Here is a 27697-nt window from a genome sequence, read left to right on the forward strand (position 1 = left end):
TTCTTCTGGAGAGTATTACATGTCCTGAAAAGTACCTCTCTTTCAAGGGTAGATGAGTCATCTGGTGGGAGGACTAGAGCTGCAGTTAATGACCAAACTGGATTTCAGTAAAATTAAATTGAAATTACACCCCTCACTTTTGTCATAGATTATTGACCATATATTGCAGGTTGAACTGTAAGACTGAGAGGAAGTTAGGTAGTAAATGCAATAGTAGCTGCAAAGACCTTAGTTGAATGTTGACATTTCAGTGCAAGCTTAACAGTTGTAGCTTAAAAATCTCAGAAATACTTAAGATGAAAATACAAGAGTCTGTACTGTTTGCCTTTCATGTGTTGGTAAAATAATGCTTAAGAGGATCAAAGGCTTCTACAGTTAGAGAAATAGTTCTTATCTGAGCTTTTTAATTCCATTAAGAAACAAAAACCTGGTCAGTTTTGCACATTGTACATCTGTGACTGTAAAAGCCTAGTATGAAGAATGAAAAAATACAGTTTTCCTGCCAGTAATCCCCCATATTACACATGCACATGTGCTGCTGTATAAGTGGTGATGTGGGTACACAAAGCAAGCTGTACACTCACACCCAACTGTACACTGCAGCTTCAACCCAAATGACATAACACAAGTCTTGACTAAGGAAAGGAGGATTTGGGTGTGATTATTACTTTAACCTCTGAAAGAAAAGGAAGTATTTGAGGGGACAGATGTAGGTGGGCGAGAGCTTTGCTTATCATGAAGCAAAGACTTTGATATTACAAAAAAAGCAAAACAAAGCCTCTTACTGTATCATGTACTTTCAGCTTTGCTTCTGTGAAGTAGCAAAGTTCTTTATGTATTGCTCTGTCTTGTAGCCAGCTGAATATGTTAAAATTGAGTTGAGAAGATAAATATGCTTCAAGGAACTGAGTGCTGGGGGGTTTTGACAGTTGTGAAAGCTCTTTGGTGGACTGAGAGCCAGAGTTCTCCCAAATTTTGTACAGCTAGCCTAGGGACACAGAATCTAAACAAACCTCAAGGCAAAACCAGCTGTTGCTGGTCATCACAGCTGGATCTGGGAGTGCTGTGGCCACAGCTCTGTTCTGACACTGCTCTTTGAGGACTGTTTGTGCTCTGAAACACGACCTCATTTTGACACCTCTCCTCTCTGCTAATAGCCACAGAAGTGCTGAGGCAGAAATGAGCTCTCCCCCCTGCCCCCCAATTTACCCATAATCTTTTAAACCCACTTGTTAATCTTTCTGCTGTGAAAGGAGTATTTCTATACTTAACCTCCAGATCACTTTAATGCATGTACTGTAACAATCTATCTGAGCTGAGTCGGAGCCCCCTCCAAAAGGTTTATCACAGCATTTAAAAAATATGCTTCTTCCTCTCTTGTTTTGTGCTCATATAAAAGGACAGGATGGTAGAAAATCCATGGTGGAAACAGGGGAAATACAGAATAACAACAATTCTTTTCTTGGCATGTGCAGTAATAGCCCTTTTGGCTCAAGTAGATTGATTTCTGTGTCCTTGTTAATTTTGATTGTACAGTTTAATGTTGTTTAAGTGATACACCAGAGAATTGGATTATTGCTTATTTTAACTGTCTGTTTGTTCTGGTGAATTCTCAAAACTTCAGCATCAGAATAACAGTGCTTCATTTATGCTAAATATAAGTAGATAGTGTTTTTATAGTGATTATTTCACACTAAAGGATACTCAAATGGTACTTAAAAAGGAAAAAAATAACTGTCAGGAAACGGGAAAAAAGGAAAGAATGCACACGTGCATTCACAATATATCAAGTACTGAGAAAAGCAAGAAAATGATCTTTGTTGTATCCAGGTCAACCTTGTGTGTTTTGCTTTAACCAGGGCTAATTACCAATGAAAAAAAATTGGTTCTTGCTGTTGGGATAATTATAAATGCAAGTCATTGTGAGCAGGGTCTGTTATGGTGAACTTTAATTATACTTTACTTTTGCTTGGTTGTTTGGCTGGAGCAAACAAGGGCTCTGTTCTTTCAGAGAGAAAACAGAAATAAAGCTATTGACTTCCTTCATTTCAGCACCCACACTGAGGGCTCGTCCCAACACACCAGTCCTCTGAAGAGAGCTGCTGCTTTATTTTAAATAACCAGATTGTGGTTTCAGGCTGTGGTTTGTTAGCCCAGTTTAGAGACAGCATTATTTGTATAACCATTAAATCCTAGCAATTAGGAATAATATTGCTGATATATGGCATGCTTTGTGGCTAATTTATTTCATTTGTTCTCTAGAATCACTGTCTAACCAGTTTCTTTCCTGCTAGGATATCTGTCATGATACATGTGTGTATGTTTTCCATTTGATACAGTATTCACCTCCTGAAGAATAGCCTGAATGCAGTTTATTATTGTGGCTCAAAATCTCAGTAATGTCTGTTGCTTTTGGCTCCCAGACAGTAGCAATTCTGTTAGGCTTATCTGAACCTCTGATAAAAATGCAATTTTCGAATACATGAACATCTGAAAAGAAATCATTTGCATTACCTGAAATATGTAAAAGTGGCATCTGAAATCCTTGATATAAAGGGGACTTCTACAGATTGTTACTGGGGTGTAAAGGACACGCTTAAAGTGTAAAAGATAGATGAAAATTGTGCTCCAGGCCTCATCCTGTCTTAGCATTCCTAACCAGTGAACCACAGCAGGTACAGCATATAAGCCTCTCAGAGGAGAAAAAAATTGTGAACATTTTGAAAGTTAAGTTTAGCATGACTTTCTCTTGGAAAGATTTCTCTCAACATCAGGAAAATGTACCTACCTGTGAAGCATTTAGTCTGAGCTTCACTGCAAGGTATCCTGAAAGCACACAAATTATTCATTCTAGATGCAGAAGGGGGAAATGGTCTAAACCTCTCAAGTTTTTTATCTGGAAGTGTATTTTCCTTCTGCACACTGGAAAACCAGGGGGTGTGTAATTCAAAAGTACAATGGGAACAATGTCTAAGTGTATTCTCAGGGTGTATCAGAAGTAGTGGGACCTTGAGATTATGGGCTTTGCAGGGTGGGACTGCAGAGGTCATCAGTGTTGATGAATCCAGGCCCTACCAGCTTGTTATTTTGTTTTATTAGCTTATTAGAGACAAAAATACCACTCAAGGATGGTTATGCCAGAAGAAGACAGAAAAACAACTGCTTAAAAGCAGGAGACAAGTTAAGCCTGTCAACTCTACCAGATTTTTCTTGTCATTTGAAAATGCTGTGCCTGTGTCATTGAATCTACTTTCTAGAACCTGGGAAAGTCCAGGGCAGCTGTAACAGTTAATTTTCAACAATAGCTGTTGAGCTGTCTCTCCACTCCTGTCCTTGGGACAGGTAGACCTCTTGTGGTTTATTGCCAAGGACAGGGTAGGTCTTTGGAGATTTCTGGTTTTAGAGTTTAGTTTTCTAGACACTTGATGTAAATTGCAAGTGGATGCATGTAAAATGTGAAGCTGGCCTCCCCAGTGAGCAGGTTTGTGTTCAGATGTGCTTCCTGGCCGTGTGAAAACTTCTCTATATGCTGACTGCCTTGACCTTTCCAAGAAAAGGCTCTGAAACTGCAGGAGAAAATGAAAAGGTTTTGAAAGACTTACAGCCTAAGGACAAAGTACTGCAAAAGATTTAACACTTAAAACTTTAAAATGTTAACTTTTCAGACTGTAATTTCTTAATTGCTTAGAGACATAGGATAGTCCTGGTCCAGCAAACTCCAATAACATATGATTGCCTTAACTTTTGTTCTGCTACACAACGGTTTATGTTTCCCTGCTGAGTGTTAATTATTTTTTCCTCAGATTTCAGGAGACACTTTGGCATTCTGATGGGACAGGGCCAAAAAATTTCAGTCTCAAGCTGGGAGGTCTATACAAAGGGTTGAATTCTGATCTGTAAATTTAAAATTAATTTCCTGTAAAAAGACAAATATATTATGAGTGGACTTCTACTGTAGTCTTTCTATCAATGATGCTTCTAATTTCAGAAAGTAAATCACTCTTGGCTGCTGCTAGTGGTATGCTTTGTTAGTACTCTGTCACGTTCTAGCACAGGCTGCTGTTGAGCTACCTATTGCCCAAAAAAAGAAGGAAATATGATGAAGATGAAGAGCTTGATCCATGGTTTCTCGGGAACTCAGTGATAGTCTTTCTGTTGATTCTCATGTAATTTTGAATCAGGTCTCTGAAACACAAGTTGAACTCCACAAACAAAACCCCAAACTTGCTGGCTATAAAAACAATTAAAGCAAACTTCATATTTGCAGGATTCAGTGTTATGATTAAAAAACTCATCTTATTTGCATTTAGTCAAATAGCTTTTATTTCTTTTGTTGTTATTCCTTTTTATTGATGCTTTAGTTTTCACTGTTCAACAGGAAATAAAGAATTGTTTCTGGGAACTTAAATTGAAAAAGAACTTACATATTTATTTAAATATAGTAATGTAGATTGTTTTGGTTTTGATTCTTTTGTTATTTTCCCCTTCTTTTCTTGAAGAAACCCTATTTGATTTTTATTAATTTGCATTTTGATAAATCTTTAGCCAAGACATTCCTGGAAAACTTACTAATGTTCACTGCTTTTGGGGTTTTTTTTTATTTATTTCTACATGCAGGTACTATTGGATATAATCAAAGAAACAGGATAGACACTCTGATGTATCTCCTTGCCTATCCACAGAAGCCAATGGTAAAAACAAAAACAATAGAACTGATAGATTTTGAGAAACTCCCTGCTGGACAGAATGCCACAGTTGCTGTGATGAGCTACAGTGGCTATGATATTGAAGATGCTCTTGTCTTAAACAAGGCCTCTTTGGACAGAGGTAGGATCCATCAACTCTTTCCCACTTCTCTAGTGTATGTTCCAATATATATTCTAATAAAATTTTCTTGTAGTGTTATCCTGTCATAACTTCTATTACAGTTATGAGCATCAGCTGTCCAGATAAGAAATTGAATTCCCAAACTGCTTTGAATACTTTTGTTTGTTTTCTTTATGATTAGTGATTGTAACTCCATGCATACAATTGTATGGTGAAGTTGCCAACCTGCACATAAACTTCTGAGTCTGGATATTATAAGAAAAAAGGGCTAACTTCTGACCTCAAATAAAAAGGTGTAAATAGTTTACAAAAAACATAAGTCATGAGTTAATCTGTTCTGTGGGGCTTGCTTTTTAGATGGTTACCTGAACCTTTGTTCATTACTAAGAGAGGTCTCATTATTTGCACCAGTAACAAAAGCAGTAGATGAAATTGGACTTGTGAATTTATTTAGGAAAGGGATAGAACCTGAGGCAGTTTGTCTTTATAAGCTTGTTGTTCTGAGGCAGTATTACTTATTTTCTGAGGGAAAACAACAGTACTGTCTAAAGCAAAATAATTTAGTGTTTATTCAGAGCTACTTCCTTAAAAGAAATACATTTTAAAATAAAAGAAATATTTTAAGTAAAAGTACATAAGTACCAAAGGAAAGATTAACTAACAGAGACCCATGTTTTTGCAGGTCTAGCCTGTCTTGCTCTCTCCACACTTCTTCAGCACTTCATGTTAATGCTGCTGAGGGCTGGAGGAGAGTTTTGCCTGAAAACTTAGTCTCTCTTCTCTCCCTTTTCTCAATAAATTCTTTTGAGAGCAGGCATAGTGCAGTGGTCAAATTGGTTTTAGTTTCGGGTGGCCAAAATCAGATTCTTCCATCACTTTATTCCCCACCCCCCCACTCGCTTCCTCCTAGTTGCTAGGCAGCAATAATAGTATTCCTAGACATGTATCTTTGGCATTAATGTCTGCTGCATTTAATTTATGCCTCCTTTTTCTAAAACAACAACAGGCATGATTTAAAACTGAATGTTTTCTTTTCTGGTAGACTGGTAGCATTTACAGGGAGAGCTGTGGTGCTTGTCAGGAATTACTTGACATAATCTGAAGATATAGATGTACTGTATGTGGCCACAACCATCTTTCTAATGAACTAAAATCCTGCAGGATTATTGCTCTTGGGTCTCTGTAATTCTAAATGTCTTTAAAGTCTTCAGTATCATGGTTAGTTCCTGTACTTGGAGAGAAATTCCACAGATGCTACTTTTCTCATCTCAAACCCAATTATTTTATAACTGTATATGTGATTTCAGGTGAGGAAAAAAAGAATAATGGGTTGATTATACTAAACACTCAGTTAGTACTTTCCTGGTAGACTAGCTTGTGCCAGCCATAGACATGAGTAAAAGTTCAGGTTTTTTAGAAATCATGAAAGAAAGAGGTGCTGCTCTCACCCTGTTACAGTCTCTTCTCCCATGTTACATCTTCCTGGAGACCACCAAAATTATTCAAGAGATTCAGTGATTTTAAGAGAAATGATGTGTGCATGTTTGTGCAGAGATACAGAAGCAGATTAGCACAGTTCAGAATTTAACTGTAGTCCAGTGTCTAAAAAAAGAAGTGTACATGATCTGCTGTTTAAGTTGTGCACCACTAGGTATCCATGTACATTATGCATGTATTCATGCAATGAATAATCTAATAAAAAATACTTTATGTATAGCTCAGATTTTATCCCAATCATGTGTTGTAAGGGATCTTTGTATTCCTGGGCAGATGAGTTTGTGTTCCACTTTAGGTTTTGGAAGGTGTCTCGTGTACAAGAATGCCAAGTGTACCCTGAAGCGTTACACGAACCAGACGTTTGATAAAGTGATGGGGCCCATGCTGGATGCAGCTACCCGTAAGCCCATCTGGCGCCATGAGATTTTAGATGCTGATGGCATCTGCTCTCCAGGTAGGTCAAACTGCATGTTCACTCATGGCATGTTCATAGTCAGAGGGGAAATTGTTGTTTTGTCAGTATTTCTTGTGCATTTTGTTTTATACTTATCATTTTTGAGTGGTTTTTTTTGTCTTGAAGACAACAGTATTATGATGGGAAATTTAAAAAGCTGGTTCCTTTCATTGAGGGACTTCTGTACATGAAAAAAGCAGCTTTGTATTTAAGTAGAAGAGCGAGTATTTAATAATGTGAATCTACGGAAACATTAGAATTTGTATTCTTATGTTCCCAAACTGACAAGCTTTTAACACTGTAATTTTTCCCTGTTTGTCTGTCATGTACTGTTGTTTTCTTAAGGATATAGACTCCTTATTATTTTGATTTCATGCATCAAAATCTCCTAGCAAGATGTCGGTTAACGCAGTTGTTTGAGGAAGTAAAACCTTATGGTTTTAACAATTTACAAAGATGTTTGGAGAGATATAAGAAAAATAAATAGAAATGTAAAGAGAGGTGTATAACTTTCCAGTGGTAATAGATTTGAGAAAGAATCCTCCCATAGTGTCATCCTTTAGTTAGAAAATGGCTTAATAGATCTGCTAAGATCTAGTAAGAGAAGTGTTTTAAAGGACACTGAACTTAATTCCATTATAGTAGCACAGTTGGGTCAATTGTGCTCTTTAACACATCACAATGGAGCTTTCAAAGTTAATTAAGAAAAAAAAGGCAGGAATCTTCTGAAGTATTAGGATAGATAGGACTGGGCTGGACTCCAGACTGAGGCTGTTCTCAGCATGTAGGTAAAAACCCATTTGAGATAGTTCATGTGGACGGAAGAGACACAGGCTGAAGTTCAGTGTAATTTAGTGGAGGAGGTGGGAGGTTGATTCTTGGTGTGCACTTGTATCATTGGGCAGCCTCCTGATCTGGTTTTCAATGTAAAGGGCAGGATAAGGGAATGAAGCAGGAGAAGGCAATATATGACACCAATATATCAATAGAAATATGTAAATACGAGGAGAGATTGACAGTAGTCTTGCACAGCTCATTGTGAAATGGTGGACTGTCCCAAATTTAGGTGTGAATTTCTGAAATTCGTCAATTCAGTCATGACAAAGTGTTCCCTGTTAATTTTCTCCCTACCTAGAGCAGATGACATCAGATGCTTTTGTGCAGACTTTTGACCCAGGATATGTTGAATAGCTGTTTTCATAGTGCACCCATCATGCAAACTGTTCTGCTTTGGTTTACCAAAGAAAACTGGTTTAGTGATTCCTTTACTATTCAATATTTAGTAAAACAGCAGAGCATACTTCTTGGGCATGTTCCTCCCAGTTCATCTTCCACCTTACTTTGTTTTTTTTTTAAGAAGTTTAAAATGTATTTTATGTCAGATACATTTTAATGGTGCTTTTTTTTCTTGTTCTCTGTAGGTGAAAAAGTAGAAAATAAGCAAGTCCTTGTGAACAAATCTATGCCAACTGTGACCCAGACACCTCTGGAAGGAAGCAGTGTGCCTCAGCAGCCTCAGTACAAAGATGTGCCAGTAACGTATGTTGCACTATATCTTCAGAGCTGGGCAAATTACATGAAGGAAAGGTGTCTGAGAAAGCACTCAGTTCTAGAAAATTCCCTTCTTCAACCATAACTGTATTTGGCTGTTGTTTGTTTAATTGAAGATCAAGAAATTGCCAATACGTGAGAAAGCTTTTGCTGTCAAGAAGAACCCACTTGAAAAATCCCATACCTTATCCTTTACAAATTGAGCTTAATTCTCCCTTAATTTATATTGCAGCTCTTAAAACTTTTCCAGAAACATGCTGTACGTGGAACTTGTATGTAAATATATATTTAAATATAAAATAATTTTTCCTCATATATAAGTTCCATAAAGATTTTAGTTTGGTCAGGAGCGTACCAAGACACAGATACTTGTCTGTAACTTATGTTTGGTTCATATAAGTAAAACCAATGTTTTGGCTTCTTTTACTAGCTACAAAGGTGCCACTGATTCTTACATTGAAAAAGTAATGATTTCATCAAATGCAGAGGATGCTTTCTTGATCAAAATGTTGCTGAGGCAAACCAGACGTCCAGAAATTGGAGATAAATTTAGCAGTCGTCATGGGCAGAAAGGTAAAGGACACATTTAATAAAAATAAATTCATGTTGTATATGCCTACATACCATATATTTCCATTGATTGGTTCAGATATTTTATGAATACAGTGATAGAAAGCCATATTCCCCTTTTTTTTTTTTTTTGTGAAGTTCACCTAATTTAGCAATGATGTTTCTGAAATAGAAACATATTAGCAAAAACATCTCTCGGTTGATTTGTGAATCTGGAAGATACAGTAGTTGCCATTTGAACAAGTACAGTGTTTGTAGGGAAGGCTGGGGGCTTTTTAAGTCATAATTTGGATTTAGGTCCAGATAGATTTGTCAGGGGGTTGTCAATAGAGAGACTGGGGAGGTTCTGAATAGACAGAAAAGATGAGAGATAAAATGGGATGTTCACAGGTCTGTGTAGACTGTGTAGATTCTGCTCTAAAGACAAGACAGCAGGTAGATTACTCAGAACCATGGTGTGAAACGGAAGCAAATCAGGAACACAACTAGGAGTACACCAGCAGAGAGCAGAAAGAAAGAGAATGATTCTAAAAATACACCTGGGACAGGTGGACCTGTCCTGGACTGGAGCACCTCTGAATCTTCTGACTGAAACCTGAAAATGAGTACCTACTAGGAAGCTTCTTGGTGGCATGTAGTTCTCAAGTTTTAATGTTACTAGAAAAATGAAAATCAGGCGCTGCCTTCTGTATCTGCTGAAAAAAAGCAGTGAACTCACCTTGACCTGAGTGTAAAAAAATACGAGTTTCAGATCATCCTCTTAATCTCAGAGAGTTGGAAGGTGTGGAAAGGACATTAAGAAAGAAGTGGCTGAAAACCATCTTGACTGTAACCAGGTTAAAAGCATATTTTGTTCCCACTGTTGTCAGTGTGGGACAGGTTTTGACATGTTTTCATCATTCTGCAAACTTGGAAACTCAAGATTTGTAGTATTTGAAGCATAACCTGTGTTAGTGTATGTGCCATGCTATTGCCTGAGTGTTGTAATCTTGTTACATTTTTAGGTCTTATTTTGGTTTGAGAACATTGCTTGGTCTCTTGTCAGATGTGATGGAAAGGTAAAGAGGTTGATACTGATATACTGATATACCAAATCCTTTCCATTGCAGCCCATCCTTGCAATCCTGTCCCAGTAACTACTGGCCAGGGGTAACTCAGGTGAAAGGCTGCATCCCTTTTGTGAGATGCAGAGCTAACCACAGTAATCCACATTTCTGTGGTGTCCAGCTTAGAGGATCAGGACATCTGCCTACAGCAGACCTGTCAGTCAGAAGAGGTAAAATGGGTGCAGAAGGCAGTAGTGTATCACAGGGAGAGCTGTTACCAGATACTGCCTCAAATTTGTGTGTTATCTGTAGGAATAGTCAACACAGCCTTTCTCAGTACATCCAGCTCTCTGCAAGATCACCTGTGATTCCACACTGTCTTTCCACACATCCACAAAACTGATTTTTGAAACTCTGTATTCTCAGAAAATACTTTTATTGTTTCTGTTGTTATTAAGGAAGAGGAACTCTTCTGATGAGCATTGAAATGTTTTTCCTGATTGCATTTTCAGGATGGCTTTTGATCTAAAAATGCAAAGTTAGAGATGCAAATGATTTTGTAATCAGTACTGTTGAAGGTTTCAAAGAAGGAAAGAAGCAGCATTACATACCTGATTTTCCTTCTAAAACTGAGTCTAGTTCTTGCACTGCAGCCTTAAAGGATAGCTATGATAAGCAAGGGGAGGAAGACCATTAGCTTCAGAGGCAACCAGGACCTGAGGAATTGGAATGTTCAACTGCCCTGTTCTTCCTTTTCTCAGGGAAGATCCTGCTTCAGGAATGTTTTGTGTAGATTCTCTTTCAAATACCTTTTCAGTCTCATACACAGTAAAGTTGTGCAGTGCTTAAAAACTTAGGAGCATTGTTAGAGCAATGCCTACTTCTTGATACAGTTTCAGCTTTGTCTAATTAAACCCTTCTCCTTTTAAGTGGTATGCACTATTTTAGCAGCAAGTTACTATGTAACAATGCAATCAGTACTGTGCAGGACAAATTTTCTTATTAGAATTTTTTAAAAAAAGCCTCCAAATTATATTAAGGAAGCTGCTTGGTTAATCATGATAATATTTATAGGGATTTGCCTGGAAAACTTAAATAGGTACAATTTTTCTCCTAGTTTGGGCTATTAATGTGCACCTGTTAAAATAGTTGAACAAAATGTAAATGGACATTTTTTTCATATCCCTCCAAAAAATAATAAAAAGAGTGCTCCACAAGTGTAGAACAGTGAGTGGAAGTGGAAGCATGACAGAAGGAAACAGAATTGTGTCAGGCAAGCTGCAGTGTGGCTTTAGGATGCTAGGGACCTTCCATATGACAAAATGCACATAAGACATCTCACAATGTAGAGCAAGCAACTACCTGTGGAAATCCCATGGTAATGAAAAGCAATATCCTAAAAGCTGTAGGAAAATTTGAGGGCACCATAATCATGCCTGGCATTGGATCAGATTAACAGTGGCTGATCACCCTGTATCTGTGCTTGGGACAGTAATAATAATAATAGTAATAATAGTAATAATAATAATCCAAACCCATAAATTACTTAGAATGTCCGTTTGAGTTTGATTTTGGAGATATGAGTAGGAACATTGCAACAGTTGTGTTACAGAGTTTGCAGGCTTGTGCCTGTAGCTGTCCTATACATCAATCTGTAGTAATAATCCCATGTGATCAGGGAAGTGATCATATTCCAAATTACTACATTTTACTAGGCCTCATAGCCCTTCCTGGCAGTAAACCTCTCAGTTCACTGCCCTGTAGTGCATTATAGAAAAAGATATTACAGTAAATGGAAGAAAGGAGGAACACAGAGAAGATACATTTGATAGATACTAAGGAAAAAATACTGAAAGAACAGTGCAGTTCACTGTTTTGCAGTTTAACTGTACAGTGAAGAAGCCAATATTGACAATAGCAGAGCTGGAGAAAAGGCATGAAAAGGAAAGGGAAAACCTCCTTTGGTAACTTTTTAAACATTGTATCTAGTATCATCCTCAGACATTAAACTGGGGAAGGATCAATCATATCAGAAGAATTTTGACAATTATGAAACAGAAATCATAATACTAACAGTAACTTCTATTGAGAAAATTTTAATTAGCTCTGAATATATTCTTTCATGTTGGTCTGAAGGTAGGCAATTACAACTTCAAGTTTAATTTGTGACTGTTTGGTTTAAGCCTGCTATAGGGCCATTTAAACATATAATGAGCTTAAATTAGCAAGTACCTTGGTTCAGTAAGAAGGAGAAAAAGCATATGTCTGACTGCACTGTCAGTCTTTTTTGTGAAATATATTTATTTTCTAGAAGGAATGCATGAAGATGAGATTTTATTTGATTTGATTTAATGGAATCATAGTAGTAGTGGCTTTTAAATAATTAAATATGTGCAAAATAAGAGATTGCACAAACCACGTCTCAAACTTTTTGATAGCCTTTTTTCCTGTATGCCAAATTGATTTGTATTTCAAAGCTGTGCTTTGTCACTGGAGCAGAAGGAAGCAGAGTAAGGGAATTAGAAAGTGTCTGGGATACAACAGATTAAATCTCACAAACCAGCTTTAGCCTTTTGTTACAGAAAAGCCTTTCGTTAAATATGTAGGTAGATTTTGTAGGCCTGTGTAATAATGCAGATCTATGTCACTGCCTCTGGATTTGCTGCCTTCTTTGTGTCCTCTCACATGTCAACATGGTATTGGCAAGGGTCACCACTTCTGGCCTGTCCACCACACCTCTTTTCACACGAGTCCATGTTTGAAGTGCACTCCTTCCAAGGTTGCCTCTCCTTCAAGGCCTCTCAAAAAGAAATATATGGGGAGAAGGAAAAAGAACCCAAACAAATGAGGCCACCATGTTGCATTCTAAAATGCAAATATTTTGCTTTGTTTTAATATTAATTTCAAACTGGTTGCTGCAGTAAGATCTTTGGGACTGAGGCTGTCTCTATAGTCTCTAAAGTCATGAGGCTTCTAGTGTCTCACAAATAAATAATCTCTGGTAGTTGTATGTTTATCCTGAACTGCAGGATTTTGTTTCCACTATGTTGCATCATATATTTTCCAGAAGGATAAAAACTTTTTTTTTTTTGTCAATTATTTTGTTGTTTTAATCTTGTATTCTTCAAGCAAAGTCACTTTTCAAAGCACGGAAGGCAAAAGGATTGTTAAGCTAAAGAAGCTTCATCTGAGTTCCATACAAAGTAAATTATTATATTTCCAGATTTCCTCTTGCTTTGCTACAAGTCACAATGAGGAAAAAGTTGGGCTCCTTTGATGTGAAAAAAAGCAATATAACACTTCTCTGAAAGAACATTTCTCAGTCTCTCATGTGAAAAAGGATTAACACCTCCAACAAAGGTCCTGTAGATCACAGAACTAAGCAGCAATACTGAACAGTATTCCTGAGGAGTGGAAAAACTGTATTTAAGCAAGAGATTGTTTGAACTGACAAACAGAAGCTTTTTAATAGCTGAAGATCTAAGATAAAGGATTAAACCTTTCTGAAGTATCTGCACTTAAACAAATCTAAAGACAAGGAAGCAAGTTTAAATTCATGAAAGATGGTCATTGTTTTCCTAAATGAATCATGTTCTTTAGTGTCAAAACAAAATCCATTCACTGCATTATCAACTACATAAACTTCATGACAATACCACTCATCTACCAAAGTCTGACCTTGCTTACTTTTTGAAATTTTTACTAGTTTGAGCATCTGCCATCTGCTTTCCTAACTTCATAGTGGAGATCAACTTCTTATTCCTTTTAAAAAGGAAAAATGGCACTTTTACAGTACAAATAAGTAGAACATTTGAAATAAAACATTAGTTTTAAAGGCTACTTGTGTCATTTTCCCCCATGTTTCAAGTCAGAATTAGTACTTTATCTCTAATAGGACATCAGTGGGTTTACAGTAATTAAATGGTTGTTGAAGTGACATTATAAAGAATTTGCTCTTAATCAGCTGCAGGAATGTGGGGTGATTACTAGTTGTTAGGCATCAGGGAAGCTAGGGATTTCTTACCAGATTTTTATCTTCAAAAGTTGAATTTGAGGAAATGTCAAAATGCCATTAGAACTTCCCATACTGTTTTTTTACTTATTTTTAGCAAAGCTGCTGCTTAGATCTGTCTCTTAAGAAGAAAATTACACCATTTTTTTATCTCAAGCAGCAAACAGGTAACCTTCTGACCTTTTCAGTAAATCCTCAACTGAACCTCTGAAATTAGGGTGATTTAGCATTTTATGGCACAGAATAAAAATCTCTAATTCTGTTTCCAAATAGTGTATCCTGAACACACATTTTATTAAGCTCTTGACTCATTCAGCCATGTGTATTTTGTAAAGTTCCTATGGTTATTGTTTTACAATAGCTGCTTCCAGAAGCATTGTAAGGGTTTCAATTAATCAGCTCTTTGTGTGCTTCAGACTATGCAAATTTATCACATCAGACCATTCAGCAGCTCATGGGAAAGCAGTGTACAAACTGTATTGTCTTCTAGCACCTCCTCTCATTTAGAGTGATGTTTTTAATAAGAAAACTAATCAAGTTTACTTATGCATTATTTATCTGTTAATTTTAATTCTGTTCTTTACCTCTTATGTCAAATGGGATGTAGCAAGTGATATGATAGATCAGTGAATGATTCAATATTGAACAAAGCTTATGTGATGCAGCACTTTTTTCTTCTAGACTTCTTTTATGCTTAGTTAGCCAACACAGTATGTAATTAGAGAGTTTTGAAGCTGCTGTACATTTTTTGTTCAGCCTTACTAATTTTTGCAAACCTGTCACTTGTCCGTAACATACAGTTACAACTTTGCTTAATTATGTGATGTTGTCTTATTTCTCAAGAGTATTTCCAAATCCTGGCAAAGCTAAAATAGATGCCTTTTAAGTCAGTTTTAGCTCTTTTGCCACCTATCACTGGAATGAGTAAACAAGCACGTTTAGCAATGCGCTTCTTTTTATCTTGCTGATAGAAACTGGTATTGCTGCTGCTTCTATTCACGTCGTCCCCTTTGCTCTCTAATGTCCCTCCTGCTGCTAGTAATTAGTTTTCTATATTAGGTTGTTTTGACTTATTTGATGATTTTTTTTTTCATTTGGCATGTGTGTGCATAGAAGGCACCTTATCGTAGCCTGGTGAAAAACTTTCCCATAGTGTTGTGTGTGTCCCTGCCCCCTCCCGGCCGCCCCCCTTCCCTCTGAGCCAAACTGAGCTTTTACAAGTCTGGCTGCTCGTGTTTGTCAGCAAACTGTAAAGGCAACCACACCAAAGGTACCAGCTCTGCAAACCTGAGCTTCTCCTGATTAGGAAAAGAAACTCAGACAAAAGTACAGAGGCTCAGGGCTCTTTATGCTGTCAGTGCCTTGTGGAGGTACACGGGTTTGAGATGCTGTCAGCATTGATGCTGATAGTGTGTGTGGGGCTGGGGGCCATTGTGCATAGTCAGGGGGCTGTCATTTATTGGCTGCCATACAATAGCATTGAAAAACACTGCCTATGGCTGTTTTATACTTGCATGTTAAACCACTGTGGATGTCTGATTTAAGGTTATTCTAATTTAAACTGTTACCCTTGCGTTAAGCTGCCATGCTTATTAATCCACATTTTTTTCCTTTTTGATATTGTAGAAGAATTTCTTAGAATTTTCACTGATTTTCCTTCTGAGGTGACATAACAAAAATTGATAGACAGAAGGTTTTTTTCTAGAATTCAGTTTGTTTTTCAATTGAAAAGAAATTAGATGTAGCAAGTTGCTAGATGCTTTCTTGCTCAAGCACACAACCATCTTGTTAATCCACATTAAAAAACGTGTTTTGTGTTTTGTTTTGTCTGCATGCTTTTCTGGTTGTTAATACTTGATTCTGGTCCCAGATGAGAATGTATAGGTGAGAGCCATTCAGGCCCACAGCACTACAGAATTTAGTCTCAAGCTGTATTGCTCGATTCCAGATGCAGCATATAAAAATTGTGAGAAGAAGGGGAGTGAAATAAACCAAATTATTTCATGTGTCCTCTGAATGCTGGAGGTCAATTTTCATGTGATGTCTAAATCAGTAACAATTAAGAAATACTAACCTCTAGTAAGAGCCACAGAGCAAAACAGCCTCCTAGTTTGAGTGTGCCTTATTTATAAATATTGTGTGGGGTGTAGTTGAGCAGCTGAGTTGTTAAATGCAGTTCTTACTTGAACAGGGTTTGGAACTGTTGTAAATCCAGACTCTTCTCCTTTACTGTTTTATTAGCCAGTTGCAAATTATAATTTCACTTACACTTTTTTGTAGCCCTTGGCTTGCCTGTTACTGCTCTGCTGCAAAAAAAAAAAGAGTAGCAAATTCAGGAGCTTAAAGAGTAGACCTGCAAGCATTAATCACATGAAGAACTTCTGACAGCAAGCAATTGCAAAATAAAATCAGGTTTACATTTTGAATGAATTGCAATTACTTACTTTTAGAAGTAGCATTGTATATAGGAAAGAAATATTTCAGCTTTTTTAACAGTTGAATTAACTTTCTTAAAACATAGGGTAGGAAGAAGCTTCTCTAAATACACACAGAGATGCTATAGATCTGCTACAGGCTCAGCAACTTCTTAAAATACAGAAGCTTACAACTGAGGCTTTATAGCTTTCCCTTTTTTTTTTCCTTTTTTTCCCTTTTTTTTTTCCCCCTCTGTAAAACAGAAACTTTATAAATGGCCTAGCGAGCTTCACATTTCTGGATTCTGTCTAAATATTTTGTTTTTAACTTCTAAGCTCATTATGCTGTCTTTGTGTTAACTTGTATTAAAATCTGTCAGCTATGACTGGTCTCATAACCACAGTCAGCGGACCAGAATAAGTTAATTATTTACTTGTGTCACTAGTGCTCTTCATCTAATGAAATGCACAGCTGTGTTAGATCTGCAGTTGGGTGTGTAGGTCCTATTGTTACACAAGTCAGCGGAGGGTAGAAGCCGCTATGATGGAGAGCCCTCAGTTCTTTCTGCTGTTCTGCCTTTCTGTGTCGATTTCATGGATCTTTTATCATTCACTTTCACACAAAACAAACAACACAGTGGCTGTCTGCTATGGGAACCAGCTTGGCATATAAAAGGTTTTCAGAGCCTAAAGTAATTTTAAGTTAGCTAAGATTTAATTCTTGGCTTACAGGTGCCGTGAAGTCCAGATGCAACCTAAATGCTTTCTTAGATGTAAATGCAGATAAGGCAGAATGTAAGCACAATAATAGATATCAGAGTATTTATGTATAAAATTTTAAGACAAAAAAAGCTGTGCAAGGAAGAGGTGGTGGGTTGGTTTGAGTTGTTTTTTTAATTTATTTTCAGCGAATGATTGCTGCTTGGCAGGGAGGGCTGGAAGGATGTTATTGATTTATCACAGTAGAACAATGAAAATTAGTTTCAATAGGTTTAAAAACAAAATACAGCAGCACACACACCCTTGCCCCAGACATTTTTTTTCTGCTCCCTTCCCCCATACTTACCATTCTCATTCTATTAACTACTGCCCCATACACCTATCCCAGTGTTGCTTGGACAGTGGAAGAGGAGCTCCCTCCTGAGCAGACGCCGATATCCCCCTGTGAACTGGCTGGTCGGGGGATGCCTTTTTAGGGATGTAACCAGTACCCTCAGCCTTCCAGGAGCCCCCTCCACTCCAGGACTGTTCCCAAAGCATGCTCTGGCACAGTTGCAGCAGGCTGATCTCAAATAGCTTGCAGACTTTTTCAGCTCTAAGGGCTTCTGGAAGAAATTGTCCAGCTGAAACAGTAGCTTTGGTTCAAAGGAGTATGGGCTTAAGCAGCTGCATTTTAGCACCTGAATTTGAATGTTAGATCTCTTGATCATTTATAGCTGCAGTATGTTGGTCTGCAGAAATCACTGTAGAAAGTTGTAAGGGTTGGAAGGAAAATTTTGAGATGCATGATGGACACTTAAAATGAGTTTTTGTGTTTCTGTTTATTCTTTCTGCAATATTTTTAGAATTTGGAAGGGTTTTTTTGTTTTATATCCGACACTGATAGAGACTGAAAAAAGCTTCCAAAACTTTTAAAGGGACAGTTTGTGTTCATAGACTGACAAAATAAAAGCAGTTTGTGGACTGGATTGCACTTTGTCATTCATTGATACCAGTCTTTGCTCAGCAAACGGATGTTACCTGAAAAAAGTCTTTGTTGTTTTTTATTTATTTTCCCCTACTTATCTCTTCTCAGTCCCTATCGAAGTCCCATTTGATTGGTTTTTATTGACAGTATTTAGCAAATATACATATGATCAATACATTTCAAATCAATAATAATTCTGTATGTCCAAAGACATAACCTAAGTGGCCAAATTTCTGAATTTTTTTCTTTCAGGAAATTTGAGCATCAGCTTTAAAAATTGGGTCTGTCTTGAGATATTCCAGTCTGATTGCACAGAAGTTTCTAGTTACTTCTGAAAGCAGGGTCCAAAGCTTTCTTCCCTAATTTGCTAACTCACAAATCACTGAGAGCATTATGTAAGGGTATGCTAATTTTGCCAGTTCTGTCACAAGGGCTCTCTTCTAGTCTGCAGGTTGGGAATACTGGTCATGGTAATGAATCTGGGTAAAAAGTGATCCATGAGAAAGAGAGGAGGAGGAAAACATTAAAGAAAATCTGGTGATGAGCGTCAGCCCTGTTGGTGGTTTGCTGTTTTGTGAATTGAAATGTTTTCTCTTCTGCAGGGGTGTGTGGACTGATTGTTCCTCAGGAGGACATGCCATTTTGTGATACAGGGATCTGCCCAGATATCATAATGAACCCTCATGGCTTCCCATCGCGGATGACGGTGAGTGGCGCGGCTCGATTCACGGGACACTGTCCCCAGGAGGGAGAGAGGACAGCATCAGCCTCTAGAGACAAAGGAGCTTGAAGCATGGTTTCACTGAGAATATCTCCAGTCATCATGCCATGCACTTGCTCTGCTCTAAGCAGTCAGCCCTCTGTTTTGAAGCATCCTACTGTAAACAGAGTAGGGTTGCAGGCTCTTTGTACATCATTCTCATTTTCGAGCTAGGAGGGATGCAGATGAATACTTCACTTGCACCCTTTGTGTTTGAAAATTTCTTGTTCTTCCTTCCCTATTGCCTATGCCCACTAATCAGTCTGTGAGGTGACTGTTGGAGAGGAGCTTCAATTATAGATCCAGACCTATAAAACTTCCTCAATTGTACATGCCTCCCTGGAACTGAGGCAAGTCTTGCACCTGTGCTGCAGGGTCACTGTCTGCTAAATACCTCACTGCCTGGCCTTTATGTGGGACCTCAGTGCTTCCTTCATACAGCCTCTGATCTTTCTTCCTTTGTTAGCATCTTCCCTTCTGATCCCTCTGCCTCACTGCAGTGAGTCAGTCTCCAAGGCTGTTTCCTACAGCAGAAGGCCACACAGATCCTGCCCATTTTTAAGATTACTGGAAGAAGTGGAACTGCCTGACTTACAGGACCTTAAAATTGTGTTCCCAAACCCTGTGATGAGTCCAGTTTTCCCATTTACACAGGAGTACTCCTGGTTCTTAGATTTCTTTCACTCCTTCTGTTGCATACAATTCTCTAGGCTGCCATCTGCATGACTAACTTGTGCTGTGAGCAGTGTAGCAATGTGCCTGTCCCAGTGACCAGGCTGCTAACTCTGCTTTTCTTTCACAGGTTGGAAAGTTGATTGAACTCCTGGCTGGAAAGGCAGGGGTGCTGGATGGCAAGTTTCACTACGGAACAGCTTTTGGCGGCAGCAAAGTCAAGGATGTGTGCGAGGATCTTATTCGCCATGGATATAACTACCTAGGGAAGGACTATGTCACATCTGGGATCACTGGGTGAGAATCTGCTCTTTAGATTTAGGTGCTTCTGGAGAGTGGGGAAATCCTGTTGACACACATCTGAAAAATCTTCTCACGTCTCAGAGCTCAGGAGCTTTCTCCTGTTTGCAAACTGCTCTGTGAGATCGAGAAAAGAGGCTGAGGACTAGTGTGCATTTTTTTTTTCTTAGAAGAATTTTGTGGTTCCACATTTTAAATATTGCTGTAATGGGAATGGCTCTTGTGGTACATATGAAAATTTCCCAAGTTTTACTACCTGGCAAAAAAAGCTAAAATCAAGGCTTTCTTGCTGAGAAAGAAAAAATTTCTGATTTCTGTCAGCAGAAAGTCTGACATATGCTTGGAATCAGATAACCATTTTCATGTTGACTTTATTGGTACTGTAAATATGGATTTGGAGGCAAGGTCTGTTCCTTGGGAATATTCTGTGTGTGCTCTTTTTTTCTTTTTTCTTTTTTTTTTTTTTCTTTTGATTACGCAGTGTTTCAGTCTGGCATAATACTCTAATCTGCAAACTTCCTGCTGTGTTGATCAGACTGGCTTCTGAGACACAGAGTTCAAAGAACATAAGATAGTTTAGGAACAGGAAAAGACCATATGGCTTCACATGCCTGCCCTTCCAAAATGTATCTTAATCCTACCTTCCTGCTATTTTTATTATCCTTCCAGTCCCCTTCTTCTCAAGGAGCAAGTTTAGTTCTCTTTTGCAAGTTTTTTTAATATGCTTTTTATTTTAATTGCCTTTCCTACCAACTTATTCCATATGTTGCTTCTCTTTTTGTTTCAGAGATACAATTTTATTTTCCTTATTCACTCCATATTCCATAAATTGTATATCAAGTATCCTGGTGCTTGAAACACTTCCTGTTAGTATATCATGGTAGCTTTTTAAAAATCTGACTAATCATGTTTCCTAGGGAGAATAAAATCATCTAGTTCTAAAAATCCACCCCCAAACTTCAACTTTGTAGCGCCCTGTTTAGACTTTGTTTAAGGATACTGATTTTTTCCAAGCAAGTTACGCAGACTTAATCTGTTTGTTATGAAATTTGAAGGCAGATTTCATAAGAATGTGAAAGTTTGCAGATTTCAAATGTCTAATGAAGTTTTACTATTTTCTTCAATAGTCAACTTTTGGAATAACACTGCATAATGTCAGTAATGACTCTAAAGGGAGGTGGAATACCTTTGTCTCCTGCTTGTTTTTACATTGCACATACTTCCCCCCTCCTCCCAAACAAATTAGTGGCCATGCTGAGTCTGTTGTTGTTAAATCTGGTCATTCTTAGTGCTGAAGGTGGTAGCTGGGAAAGGACTGAGTGCTTTTCACTGATTGCTTTCTGATCTTTAGGCTCTTGCACTCTTCTTACAGTTGGGGGTGTTTTAAACACAGAAATCTTTAGCCATGCTCCACCTCACAGGATGGAGTAACACCCTCTGGATCGCTCACAGATGTTCTCAAGCTGATGAAAGTGCCTAAATGCAGTTCTCAAGGGCCTTTACCCAGCTCATCTGAGCCCCCAGTGCCAGCCAGGGCAGCAGTCATTGTCCCCTGGATGCAGCTGCTGGGCAGTGCTGCCGGGGCAGCTGTGCAGATGTACAGACACTCAAGGAGGGCTTTCATCCATCTGGGCCTTGGGCTGTGCAGGGAGAATTAGTAGATGAGGGCATTGTCAGGCTCACAGTGTGCCAGTGCTATTCTTGCAAATGCAAGTTTCTTAAAGTGCTCCTACAAAAAAGGATGTTTTGAGCATTTATGCTGGATATATTCGCTTACATATATATTTACCTTTATGAAGGAATGTAAACAGAAATACCCTAAGTCACTCTTCAGGGTCTGACACATTTCCTGGCTACTTATGAAGCTGTTGAAACCCTTCTGTACAGATTCAGAGGAGGGACTTACCATGGTACAGCTGAAACAGGTACCTGCATCTGTAGCAGCATGTCTGCACAACATAAGACCAGAGTTCAGGAGCTTGCTCCTTGCTGCAGTGGAGACAGCAGCACATGGTGCTGGCAGTGTACTGCCCCTGTGTTCAGAAGATTTCCCTGAAAGGGGTTTCAGGCTGATTGCCCAGAAAGCCCAAACACATTTTTCTAGGACCCATTATTTCCAAATTGTTTCACATTTCTCATGTATGTGAGACCCTTGCCTCTCTTAAGGTGGATGTATACTAACTGTAGATGTGGATTTTGTTTTGATTTTTGTTCTTTCAGTGAACCTTTGGAAGCTTATATCTATTTTGGTCCTGTATATTACCAGAAACTGAAGCACATGGTGTTGGATAAAATGCATGCAAGAGCTCGAGGACCCAGAGCAGTGCTCACCAGGTATTATTACAGGCTAAGTACTAAATTCTTGTGAACATGGAGATGTGTCACCAGCTGACTGATTGCTATAAAATTTTTTTTTTTTTTTACCTTGGGACAAAATGCTACAAACTGTTATTACATTGTTGCAGACTAAAAACTCTGACAGTAGTCTGTGGCAGGAGGTTGTGCTGAAGGTTCAGGTGTGCTCTAAGTGGTTCAAAACTTGAGTTTGCCAGCAGATGGTAAAAACACTATCTCTGATTCATAGTACACACTGTGGACTGTTCCACATTGCTCATATAGGTATTTTAAGAGGTTTGTGTTTTCTTTAACATTTTTAGTTTTGCAAAATCAGTTATGAGTAGAAGGAAGAAATTTTAAAGTACGGTCTAATATTTCAATATACTCTGAGAAACCCTTTGGGGAAATTGAAGCCTCCTGCTTTTACTGGTGCTACTTTCTTTTTCTCCTTAAAGCCAAGGTCTGTGTCTGCTTGCACTCATGTTCAAAGTTTCTGATATTCCTTGCTCACAAAAAAGAGTTTAGTGACACAGTCTTTGCTTTGGGGATGCTTCTAGGGGATCATTTAGTTCACCTCTCTCCATCACAATAGGATTATTTATGGAAACTTGCCAGGAAATTAACTGCCAGCTAATCTTGAATATTCTAGTGAAGATCATTCCAAACTGACATTTGCCAGTCTCTCTGGGCTATTATGTAGACCCTTATACCTCACCTCCTGCATGGTGGTACTCTTCTTTTTGGCCAGTCAAAACTTGTACTTATTCTGACCATAATCTTTGTACTGTTTTTAGAATGTAAAGCACAGTCACGTCTATCCCACCCTTACTCTTCCCTGTAACAAGCATGATTAGTGTTCTTTAATTCCTCTTTTTTTTTTTTTTACGTCTCTCATTGTGTGAGGATCCACCACTCTTGCTTTGCCTGGCTGCACATCAGCTCTTAGTAAGTGCAGCTTCTACCTATTGATGTGCTGTTAGAGAAAGGAGGGGCAGGTCTCTGCTGTACTTGTTGCATAGGTGTCTTCCTCTTTGGCTTTTCATTGCTGATTTTCTATGCCTTTTTGGTTTCCAACCTCACACTTTCTATAGGACAAACTTATGCTTTCCATGCAAATAAATATCAGTGATTGAACTGGGAAAAGAAATCATGAAAAGATTTTATAACTCATCTGAACTTTTTCATCAACCACATTGAGAAAAAGTGGCATAGCCAACCACAGCTGCTTGCCTATATGAACATAAATTATATTCCCAAATAAGAGGCTGTCTGCCCCATTTTCCGTTCTTCAGTGTGTTAAGCATTATATTGGACCTTCCCATGAAAGTGAAAACTCTGTCTTAGCTAACAGTACACAGGATTTACGGGAACTTCTGGCTTACCCAAATTCCTTGATCTGCCTTTGTATTGCCTCCCCAGCTTCTCAGCTGTTTAAAGATACTGAATTTAAATGAAACCTAAATACCAAGTCAATATAATGTTTATATGTAAAGATGAAGGTTGTGTGATTTTCCCCATCCTTTACTTTCTGCAAATTCTTTGTTCAGTCAATAGCATCATACTATGTAATTAGGGCTCCTTATTTGACTTATAGGAAAGCTAGTGGATGTTCAATTTATGCTGCCTCTTGACTAGTCTTTCAGGAATTTTCTTTTTTCTTCTCAAATTATTAAACATTTGTTACTGCCATTGCTTCTGCTGAGAGAGTTGGCATTGCCAGCTTTCATATTTGCTATTGTTTCATCATCCATTGCACTTCCTGGAGAGTAGATTGCATCTAACATTCTTTTTTGATTTTAAAAGTAATCCTGTAACAGCTTCCAACGTGGAATTTGGCTGTCATTGTCTTGAAATGCATTTTATTATATATCAAATGTACCCTAAGTGACAGAGCAAAGCTGTATTTCCATCTGGAATAAGGCAGAATACTTGAGCTTCTTGATCATCACTGATTCTAGCTATTGTTCTGATTAAAACAAGACTTTGCAGAATTGCAAAGCAGCACTCTTTGTCAACATGGTCAGAACCCACCAGGATGTTGCCCTTTGGACTGGTACCCAAAATGAAATGCAATCCTTAATTTCAGAGCCATGAGTAATTGACAATTAATCTGTGACACAGTTCTATATGTGGTGTTGCTCAGATACCCAGCCCTGCTGAATCTTTTTAATAGATAAGATGCTTTTAATTTTTCTTACAAGAGAGCATGTAAGCTTTCTGTATGCCTAGTTATTTTGATGGACCTTGTCAGAGCTGCCACCTGTGTGTCTTTGGACATGTTGGATGTGCCAGGTCCTGCTGTGCTGCAGGGGAGCAGTGGGACAAACACTGCTCAGGGTTCCCCTCTGTGCTCTGTGGCTCTGTGAGCACAGGGTGCCTTCCTTCTTCTGTGTTTTTTAGGTAATGTTCTATTCTTGGAGATCAGTGTTTCAGCAAACAGCTCCATTTAAAATTGTCACTAGCTTTCCCTAGCAGGCAAAAGGGAGATCTTCTGAAACCATGGGGGCAGACTTATTTCCCCCACTGCCCAGTGAAATAAGGAGTAAGACCATTCAGCTGAGCCCACTGTTCTTGCAGAAAATGCAGAATTAGTGCCAATAAATTCTTAATGTGCTTAAAAACACTGAAGTTAATTGTTTTATGATTTTTTCTGAAGGCAGCAGTTAAATAGAATGAAGATCACCTTTTTTTAAATTTAAAGCGTCACTGCATTTTATTTAGCATTTGAGGATTTTAAGAACTTATGTTTTTCCTTAATATTTAAAATATTTCTTTTTAATGATATTCCCAATCTTATTTTCAAGAGTCTGCTTTATTTTCTGATGTTATATTTAGAATAAAGAAAGAAGTTAGTTGCCCAGGGCAACAGCTGCAGTGTACATGTGTATAGTGGGAAAGGGGAGGCACAAATGCTTTATAAGTACTGTTTTAACATTTTAACAAACTTTTTATATGAGGAATTTTAAAACCCATGTGAGCTGGAAGAAAAATCTTATAGTCTTAGGAAGCAGAAGATAGATAAAGGTTCAATCTCAGTATTGAAGTTTTTGGTACTTCAGAAAACTACTCTTTAGGTAGGCAGGATTTTGTTTTGTTTTCTTTCAATGAGATCATACTGACAGTGGGAGTGAAACTTAACAGCACTGAAGATTCAAGTTGGGTTTTCTGTTTGAGGAGCTTTTTGTATTTTTTTTAAATCGAACTTCATCTGCCTTAAAAATCTTCACCCTGTGTCTGTTGTAAGATCCATAGCATATCTGTGCATGGATTGAGGCCCCATACCTTTTTTCAGAGGTTTTGTCCTGCCATAATTGGGATGAGACTTTATTTGGGCTCACATTTGTAAAACTATTTTGTCCTGTAGAACAGCACGAGGTGAAACTTCTGAAAGCAGACTTGTGTATTAAATAATGTTAATCAAAGTCAGTTCATAAAAACTACTCAGGCAATTCTAGCACTGTAGCAAATGCCTGATTCCTTGGAGGTCCAAACTGCTTTTATAATCTGCCTCTTGGCACTTCAGAAGAGAAGCTGCATTCACCACAGGGTTAGTCCTTTAAAACAGCATCTGAACAGTGGTGGTGCCATCATCTGGGGAGGGGGCCCTGGGGAGTTTAATCAGGATGTAAACAACTTTTATCCATTCTCCCAACAGTGGGAAAAACAGAACATTATATGAATGAAAAGGACAATTTGAATTACAAGCAGATTAGTTTTAAGGTTCCAGTGTGGTCAGAGTAAGAGAAACTACTCCCCCCTAAAAACAAATCAACTTGCATTTTTAGAAGATACTTTGGTCTGGTAATTAGGCTTAGTTTTGATATGTTACAAAAGATTATTAGATGTTGAAGGCTTTAATAAATTATTTCCTGTGATTTGCAGCAAGTTGTCAAAATCTTATTTTTATTATCTTTAGTAAGCTTAAGAAATTCAGTTGTTGGAAATAATAGAAACAAAATGTACTCCAAAAGTAATGGGCCAGATCTGTCATTGAATATTTTAGGTGGATTACACTGCTACAAGTGTCAGAAACAGCACATAAATGTGAGGTTTCAGGGAGTGAAGCTGAATTCCTTCTCTGTGCTGTTGTGTTTCAGGGAATATACTGAGATGGGAATATTCATTAAGATGCATACAGTACATTAGTGCTGTAGGAATTCAGGATTGGTTTTGCTTCATAGATTGCTCTGGTACTTGCAGCCTAAGTACTACATCATTGTGCTGGTACATGAGAGTAGAACTAGTACTATGAAATTGCAGAATGACAAATAAGAGGTTAAAAGTTTTGAGTGTGTCCAACAAAAAATTTCCTTAAACAGTCTTAATGTTAGATTATATAAACAGTACCTCTTTTTTCTTTACCTCAAAATCTTTAGTGTATATTTGATTAATTTATTAAAATTTTCCTCTAGCACCATAAGGAAAATAGATGAGTTTGATTTGTGTAGAGGAAACTGTAGAACACAAAAATGAGTCTATTAATCATCACAGGTGAAAAAAATAAATTAGGTGTTACTTAAAAAATAGCATGTCAGTCATGAGTTAGCGTTATGTGTGCTACTTCTTTGCTGACTTATTTTGATATTCTCTCACAGATCAAAATAATCTTTATTTTAGAAATTAGTCTTAGCTGAGGTTCAGCTGAAACATTAGGTTGATGATTGATTCATTAGCTGCTGAATACTGTTTCATTTTGTCAGCTAAAACAATAATGTCTCATCAAGAAAGAGTGCCAAATCTGTGTCCAGATTGTCTTGGATACTCTTCAAAATCTTTTTGTTTTCACTTACTCAGCTGCATTGTGTGAGGTAAAGACCTGTGGCCTGATGCTGCACTTACAGAACTGCATCATATTGCAGGTACGGGAGCAGCACATTTGTGAGATCAGCAGCTCTGGTTTGTAAAGTCCATCAACTCTGTCTGGTTCCTGCAGTTTGAAGTCAGGCTAGAATCATGGAATGTATGTTGTGGAATTCTTACTATATTTCTCCAATATTTATTCCAAAGGCAACCCACTGAAGGCCGGTCCCGGGATGGTGGTTTGCGTCTTGGAGAGATGGAACGGGATTGTTTGATAGGCTATGGAGCCAGCATGCTTTTATTGGAGAGACTGATGATTTCCAGTGATGCCTTCGAAGTGGATGTTTGTGGGCAGTGTGGCTTGCTGGGGTACTCTGGATGGTAAGTTTTCAAGTGCCTCTGTGTAACAGAGCCTTGCCCTTGGTTGCACTGCTTCTCAGTTTTCAGGAGCTCACAGGAACCAATTAAATGCACTTTAATAAAAAGTTCAAAATTGGTATTTGGAAAAATGGTGACAGGGGATGGTTCTTTATTGTGGTCTGATTGAACTTAGGACTGAATTGAGTGTGTAGACAATGGGCCAGGGATCTCTACTGTAGGGGCACAAGTGTTCTCTTCCACAGCCAGGCTGTTCCCTTTAGTCTGTCTTGCTGAGCTTCCATCCCACTGCTGACCTTCCATCCCACTCTTGCAAGGGATTATCAAGCACCCAATGCCATATATCATGTATATTTTGAAAAGGGGAGAACAGCAGTGTCAATGTACTTCTG

At 38.1% G+C, this 27697-nt stretch overlaps 1 protein-coding gene across 1 annotated transcript in view; it reads left to right on the plus strand.

The window, feature by feature from the left end:
• Positions 1 to 27697, plus strand: part of POLR3B (RNA polymerase III subunit B) — a 70449-nt gene that overhangs the window by 38559 nt on the left and 4193 nt on the right. Inside the window, exons 20-27 of the mRNA XM_079303616.1 lie at positions 4618 to 4827; positions 6620 to 6778; positions 8200 to 8317; positions 8760 to 8902; positions 18661 to 18764; positions 19621 to 19787; positions 22011 to 22124; positions 27135 to 27308. Of these exons, the coding sequence (XP_079159742.1) occupies positions 4618 to 4827; positions 6620 to 6778; positions 8200 to 8317; positions 8760 to 8902; positions 18661 to 18764; positions 19621 to 19787; positions 22011 to 22124; positions 27135 to 27308 (1189 nt within the window). The remainder of the gene's footprint in view (positions 1 to 4617; positions 4828 to 6619; positions 6779 to 8199; positions 8318 to 8759; positions 8903 to 18660; positions 18765 to 19620; positions 19788 to 22010; positions 22125 to 27134; positions 27309 to 27697) is intronic.

This window comes from Erithacus rubecula, assembly GCF_903797595.1.
Source record: "Erithacus rubecula genome assembly, chromosome: 4".
Taxonomy (NCBI): Eukaryota; Metazoa; Chordata; class Aves; order Passeriformes; family Muscicapidae; genus Erithacus; species Erithacus rubecula.